We start from the raw sequence: 7,673 nt of genomic DNA on the forward strand, positions 1-7,673 counted from the left end.
GATACCCAAATGGTATGGGACTTTATCAATATTGTTAGATAGTAGAAAAAAGGTTTGGAAAATGTTTCAAGTAGAAATTCATTATATAGAAAAGTGACATTTTCAAAAGTGCCAAAAAATTGGTCAAAATAACACCCGACAATGCTATATAAAGCTATTGAAATAGTTGACATTCTTTATTTAATTGTAATTTTCTTGATGGGAATGCATGATATATGCACTAAAGTGCTTTTCAAGCAAAATTTTAGCCTAATAACAAGTTCTTTGAGTGTCTTCTAACTTGTAAGAGAAAAGCCGCCACTATTGTGAAATTTGGGATCATTTATTAGAAAATTACATTCTCCTTAATGGTAATTTGTAAAGATAATGTAAAACAATTTGCATTCCAATAAAGGTAGTACTTGAGTGAATAGAGGGGTTCAAAAGAAGTTAGAAAGGACATGTTGCCATATCAACCACTTATGAGGTCATTTTCACAAAAGTAGAAACTTTTAGTATTCTTGATTAAAATCATGTCAAAATCAAAAACATTGTCAACAGGTTGAAACTTGCATGACAGATACATACATACATAAAACAAACACACACACACACACACAAATAGGGCGTATTGGGGTTGTAACCTTTTTTGTGTAGAAACTACAAACACTAGTACTAAACTTGCAAGCTTATGGAAAACATGTGGGTGTTGTGAAAGATGCAAGATTATGGTTAGATTTGTTAGATGGGGAGAAATTTGGCGAGTTTAACAATGATGTTTTTAAAATGGAGCACGTGATTAATAATAGAAAACATCTCCATCTCAATTGTGAGGGTACCTAGAGGGCCTTTTTGGATCTACACGGGTGCTGATAGGAAGCCTCGATAAGCTTTAGGAACCCTAACTTACATGTTTTCCATTGGCATTACTTTGTGAACTGTCATCTCTCTCTATGGAAATATTTCACTAAGGAAAATGTTGATTGGAAAGGAATCGATGTACGTTCTCGCCTAAGAATTAGGTCAAGACAAGGCTCATCAAGCAGTTGTGAGGGGGGGAAAGGCACCTGCAAGTGGTTACCTAGCTGTGGATTTTCTAGTGTAAGAGAGGGTGGTACAAATTATACTATGCATTGCTGTAAAGTTGTGGTATCCTTATGCGCGTCTAGACAGCAGCATTTGTGATCAGTAGCTCTAACAGGAGTTCCATGGAGGTGCAGCCGTGCGCCTCCTAGTACCTTAAAGCCTTATATTATTAGCCCAAGTCAGCCAAGGCCATAGAAATTGTATGGATAATTTGTTGTGATGTGAGGACGCCGATTGCTAAGTTCGAACAACATCATTGACGGCGATCTCCCTGGTACATATGGTGTCTTCTGCTCGGCCTAATATTTGAAGGTTGCAATACCCTTCGAGCGATCAAGGACTGATGAGATATATTATTTCATTACCCTTCGAGAGATCAAGGACTGATGAGATAGATTATTACCCTTGGAATGAAGCGTTATAGCAAAATAGCGGTGTGCCGTCACATCCCTTTAGGAAGGGAAGGGGAGTTCTGATTAAGGCCTTCCAAATGAATTATGAATAGATGGGATCCAGCCCTTCATCAAATGTGAGGGAGGCTTTGCTTGAAGGTTCTTACAATGACACCATCTGTAATGGCAGATAAGGGTCAGGTTAAGAATGTACAGGGATCTATCTCCCTGCATCATTATACCAGATCATAGATGTCGGAACCAGGATAAACTTTGCGAAGGGTAGTAATATTAGTACTGTGTGTACAACTTCACACGTCTCCTCTCATACTTTCTGCTGACTCCCAGACTCTGATCACAGGAGCTCTGGACTCTGGAGCAAGCTAAACATTGGCACGCGTTACCTGTCCTTATCTCCCTCTCTCTCTCTCTCTCTCTCTCTCTCTCTCACACACACACACACACACAGGAGCTGCTCTCGGAATAGCTTAATATCGATGGGCGAGCTTTTTCTCTCCTCCTGAGCTCCTCTAACTCTCTCTCTCTCGCTCTCTCTCTTTCTCTCTTTCTCATCTCTCTCTTCGGCTTCAATGCATGCAGACCCATGTATGATGATGAGCGACGGTCGTGTAACATAATGGTTGCAGCTGAACGAAGGGTGTAGACGCTGAGCGACACCAGTTATACGGCTGGAGCTGAACGAAGGGTGCTGAACTGTATGCAGAATGCAGACGGTGCGTGATGGTAACTAATATTATATGGCTAGTGGATCTGTGAACGAAAGGAGCAGATGCAGATGATCAGGAATTTTAGTAGTGTATGCATTACCGCTACTCCAAGTGCTGGGTTGATGGGGCGATGATGATGATGACAACGGCGACAGCAATTACTGATACTTGGTCTGAAAACTAATTTGAAGATAAGATGGGTGATTCATGCAGCTCGCAGGGGGGTTACTACGGGGAGGGTCACTGCAGGGGGTCATATAGTGATGACGATACGAGGGCGGGGTTGGTGCAGCTGAAGGTGGCAGCGATGGCGGCGATAGTGGTGGCGTGTGGGGCGGGGGTGGGAACGCCGCTGGTAGGGAGGCCGCTGCTCATGCTGGCGGGCGAGGCCGGGCAGGAAGGGGCGGGGGTCCGGAGGAAGAGGAGGTGGGGGCGGCAGGCGATGGCGGTGCTGAAGTCGTTCGCGGCGGGGGTAATGCTGGGCACGGCCTTCGTGCACATCTTGCCGGACTCCTTCCAGGCGCTCACGCACCCCTGCCTCCTCCGCCGCCTCCCCGTCTGCGCCCGCTTCCCCTTCGCTGGCTTCGCCTCCATGCTCGCCGCCCTTCTCACCCTCATGGCCGAGATCGCCGGCACCGCCCGCGCTCATCGACGGCGCCATCATCCCCACAGCTCTTCGTCGCGTCGATCATGTCCTAACTCTCCTCCCCATCAATATAGTACTGACATTATCATGGAGCAGCTACAACTGCAGCATCCATCGCCAGCAGCTAGTCCCTCTACCGGCCTCATACCAGCTCATCTAGCAGCCGCAGGGCCTGCACTAGAATCAACTACGCTACCACACGTCCCGCAGCTGGCGGCCCCCCCAGACCCTCCTCCTGCAATAGCAGCAGTCGGTTCCCTTCCCCTAGAGCGAAGCACTTCGCCAACCGAGCTCCCGCAACAGCAGCTGATAATGCCGCCCCAACCTCCCGAGGTTGCCATGGCCGTCTACCTTATTCCACCAGCAACTGAGATGAGAAACTTCCTATCAGACGCAGCGCCTGATCATCCCAATCCTGCAAATGATCATTATAACTGGAACCTGCGCCATAAATTACACAATGAATCCCCGTTGCAGCAATCGACTAATAAGACGAAGCATTCTCACTCAGCTGATCATGCCGCACTAGCTGATGATGTCGATGAGGATGGCGATGATCAATATCAGTCTCGTGGTCGACCCCCGGACGCCAGCATCGCAGAGAAGCTTCGCCGCCGAGTGATTGCTCAGGTAAGAATGCAGTCAATTAGGTCACAGACCCCATTTCTTCAAGCAACGTAATGGCTCGTGCCGCTCTCCACGGGCGAGCTGCTACCTCTAGTGCTCTTCCTTTTATCCACGAGTGAACATTCTTTTCATGATCTAATTTAGTTGTCATCATTTGTCGACCTTGTGCCAAATGCAAATACATTAGTGATCACTTACGACAGTGAACACCTTGGTAACGTGTCCTGAATCATGCAAGGTACCTTCCCTTACATTAGTTGTCATCATTTGTCGACCTTGTGCCAAATGCAAATACTGCCAAATGCAAATATTATACATTAGTGATCACTTACGACAGTGAACACCTTGGTAACGTGCCCTCAATCATGCAAAGGTACCTTCCCTTACATTAGTTGTCATCTTTTGTCGACCTTGTGCCAAATGCAAATACATTAGTGATCACTTACGACAGTGAGCACCTTGGTAACGTGTCCTCAATCATGCAAGGTGCCTTCCCTTTCATACATCATGGGTTGAAAGCAACTTTTGGACCTCCGATACCGCACAAAGCTTATCATAGAATCGTCTTTTTCCAAGTACTGGTAACACCATATGGAAGGAAGTGACTGTCGGCTCATGATTCATGTTCACATTATAAGGGCGCTTACACACTGAATGATGGAAACCAAGCTGGACCACGATACAGGGGCAATACACTGACACCAAAGGACAGATTTTTCAAACGAGCAAAAAATAAGGAAAATATATATTTTAAACTGGCTGGACATGCTAAAGCTAAACACTTTTAACGACCGGGGTGCATAAGACTGCCTATCCAGAGTAGGCAAGGAGTTAACAAAGAGCTGCGTCACACTTAAGTTGAATGACTTGTGCAAGTTATCCAGTCACGCAAAAGAATCAATAGCGAGAGAGATGAGGGAAGGATCGATAGCGTGAGAAGAGAGACAGGTGTCGGTCGATAGCTCCTCCTACCATTCGTTGCTAGGTTGGCAAGAGTAGGGGAAGTACATTCATTTTGAGACTTGAGTGGGGATGGCAAGTGCAGTTAAGCAACAAGGTCACACTGAAAGCAAACATCATGATGATAGCGAGGAGAGACATCTCCAAAGCTCCAATCGATCTTGAGAGCTAGGCGTGTCTCGACTCTTAGAGAAACTGTCTCGACTTTGTAGAGTGTTCCGAGAAATACACCATCGGTGGACCCAAACACTCGTGGAGGTCCAAGACCCACTTCCTTCCATTTAACTGGCTCGTATCGACCTGAAGGCTGAGCGTGTCTCTGCTCTAATTTAGCAGGCATACAGCACATCACCTCCTCTTCAGTGTGTAGGTATTGGAGAACATACGCCTGGTAACTCTCTCATATTCGTCTTCTTCTGTGTGCTCTTGTGACCCTGTCTCTTCTGCTTTCTAAAGATAAAGGCCAGTTACACGTTTTCTTGACAGCAAGCTGCATCTTTCAATGTCGACGTCTGCCTAAGCACGAGCAAAATCTTGAGATTCCTCTTTCTCTGATAGTAGGCGTGCAGCTGAGCTTGATCTCGTCCTGTTAATCAAACCCGTACTAGCTTTTTAAGCGTTAAGTCGATGCTCTGCAGGTTCTGGAACTTGGAATAGTAGCTCATTCAATAATCATTGGCATCTCCCTGGGCACCTCGCAGAGTCCATGTACCATCCGACCACTGATTGTAGCCCTTATCTTTCACCAGTTCTTTGAAGGAATAGCCTTGGGAGGTAGCATAGCGGAGGTAATTTTCCACATCCCAATCAAATTCACAAAGCAATGGGCAGCTAATTGATCCATTTATAGTTTTCGACCATGAATAATTAATTAATCACTTGTAGCTGAGTCGATGGATGAAGCTGTCGACCATTAGTTAATCACTTTCAGAGTCGACTGTGCAGGCTGAATACGAAAGCCGCACCGCTGCAATCATGGCCTTTTTCTTCTCCATGACTTCACCTGTGGGCATCGCCATAGGCATGGGAATTGCGTCAGGCTACAACGAGAGTAGTCCAACTGCCCTTCTCGTGGAGGGCCTCTTCGATTCGATTTCTGCAGGTATTCTCGTCTACATGTCTCTGGTGGATCTGATTGCAACGGACTTCAGAAGCGAGAACATGATGAGCCAGCCAAAGCTCCAAGTATATTGCTACTCGGCTCTGTTCTTGGGCGCTGGAGCCATGTCCCTTTTGGCTACATGGGCTTGACTGGCTTCCTAATTTGGATCTTCAATGTTGTTCCTAAGGTATTCACTCGCTGTGTATGTATATGTAAAATGATCATATCTTTCTTTTTCTTGAGAGGGGAAGCGTTACATTGTGTTGACGTAATTAGAAAGAAGGGCAGATAAAAGAATTTGTTAGCACGGATCACTCCCCACATTAGCCACTGGCCAATGTGCCTCGTCTGCCATCGATTCTTTATCGCCAAGAATTGTTTGTTTGTTGGAAGCTTATTGAGCTGTAGAAGACGCCCAAAGTAACCACGATTTTCTCAAATTTTCACCATAGTTTCCTAACAGATACATAGTCCTAGAAAAGATGGACAGTATCCTCTTCCTATATTCTGCCACAAAGAAGGCAAAATGGACTAATTCTTTGCTATTGTTTGCTTCAAGGGGAGTTTACTGAAAAGCATCCTCCAAACAGTGTCAAGCTTCCCTGATTAGGAGAATCTGGAAGACCAGGAACGCTCTGCTGCATGGAACTAATGGGGTTCGTCATTGTGATATAAACAATGCTTTCGAAGCCTCACTATCGGCTGTCAAGTCTGTTTTGAGAATCATCAAGAAATGCAGACATGTGTACAAGATAGCCTCGAGAGCTTTGAGTAAGCCCTGACTGATCCCTTGAGAATGCATATATTTCTTTACTTTTCATAATACATTATCATTGTGTTTGCATTTAAAACAAATATTAGCATTGCTCTTCAGGGCAAATGCCATTACAAATTACAATATTTGTACGGTGGCAAGGTGGTGCTTGGCTCTAAAAACTTACCCAAACTTTACTCAAGTGGCTCACTCTCTTGAGTTGAGTGGCCCATTTTTGAGTTGAGAGTTGTGGATTTGTTAATTGAATATATGCTACCTTCAAATAGGAAAAAAGAGTTCTTAACTTTAACAAGAAAAAATTTCCCATGCTTCACTTATGTGGCTTTTATTTTGAGTTAAGGGGTGTATATATCTTGGTTGGATACTTACCAACTTGAGATAGACAAAGGGAGTCCTTTATTTGAATAACAAAAGTATTATGTAACGAGATATCAAAAGGTAGTTGTATATATTACAAGCTTTGCTTTCACTAGACTAGGTATGCTTCGTTTCTTCTTTCTATCACTACAACAAAAAGGCCTCTTAGACGCGATTTTTGAATTGAGAGAAAATCTTACGGGCGCGTCTATCAGCCCGTCTAAATGCACGTGTACCATTTAGCGTCTATAGTCGCATGTATAAGGAAATCCACACGTACCAATAGACGCGCTTTAGACGCACATAAATAAACGCGCACATGAAAATCAAAATTATTATTTATTTAATTTTTTTGTGCATCTACAAGTGCGTCTACTTGGAAGATTAGATAGGCACATAGACATGTGCATAGACGTGCTTTTACGTGCGCCAGTAGATACGACCACAAAACCAAAAATCTCATTTAAAAAAGATATTTAATTTCTTTTTATTAATTTGAATTATATAGTGCGTGTATGGGTGCGTGTACTCTACATTTTAGACGCGAGTCTAGACGCGCATTTTCTGCAATTTAGACGCGCAAATAGACGCGAAGCATAGAATTGGAAAAAAAAACCAGAGACCACATGCTCTCTGGTTTTTTTTCCCCCTCCCATACATCAAATTGTGCATTTGGGAAAAACACAATGGATTTGAAGGCACGAGAATTGAAAAAAAAAATCCATGTATTCATTATATATAAAACGCATTTACATGGGGAATTTAAGTGCTTGCGACCTAAAGCGTGGCCGCAAGCAGTAGGCCATAGAGGAGGTATGATGCTCCTCTACGAATATGAAGAAGAAACATTTTCTCTAGCACCACCATCGCTACTGGCATCACTATCCCTCTTCTCCCTATGCTCCACATTGGGGTTTGCCTACACACACAAAAGATCAAGGTTGCTTACGTACAATTGCAAAGAAAAAGTTATAATTAATAGGAAAGTAAGATAAACATACCTCCTCTGGCTGTTGAATCC

The 7,673-nt window shown here is 44.2% G+C and overlaps 1 protein-coding gene across 1 annotated transcript; it reads left to right on the forward strand.

The window, feature by feature from the left end:
* Positions 1 to 871: 871 nt before the first annotated feature.
* LOC148031201 (zinc transporter 3-like) lies at positions 872 to 6,513 on the forward strand. Its single transcript, XM_087684737.1, has 4 exons — positions 872 to 3,461; positions 5,057 to 5,206; positions 5,364 to 5,707; positions 6,080 to 6,513. Exons 1-3 carry the CDS (start codon positions 2,382 to 2,384, stop codon positions 5,667 to 5,669), a joined length of 1,536 nt encoding a protein of 511 aa, XP_087540863.1. The 5' UTR covers positions 872 to 2,381; the 3' UTR covers positions 5,670 to 5,707; positions 6,080 to 6,513.
* The last annotated feature ends 1,160 nt before the right edge of the window (positions 6,514 to 7,673 follow it).

This window comes from Lygodium microphyllum, chromosome 9 (genome assembly GCF_053477565.2).
Source record: "Lygodium microphyllum isolate KBCC chromosome 9, Lygodium_microphyllum_v1.1.10, whole genome shotgun sequence".
Classification (NCBI taxonomy): domain Eukaryota; kingdom Viridiplantae; phylum Streptophyta; class Polypodiopsida; order Schizaeales; family Lygodiaceae; genus Lygodium; species Lygodium microphyllum.

Excerpts from the sequence above, each read along its gene's own strand:
- LOC148031201 (XM_087684737.1), top strand. The coding sequence starts at position 2,382 with ATGGGTGATTCATGCAGCTCGCAGGGGGGTTACTACGGGGAGGGTCAC. Across the intron at positions 3,462-5,056 it reads GCCGCCGAGTGATTGCTCAG|GTTCTGGAACTTGGAATAGT; the intron begins GTAAGAATGCAG and ends GATGCTCTGCAG. Across the intron at positions 5,207-5,363 it reads TGGGAGGTAGCATAGCGGAG|GCTGAATACGAAAGCCGCAC; the intron begins GTAATTTTCCAC and ends TCGACTGTGCAG.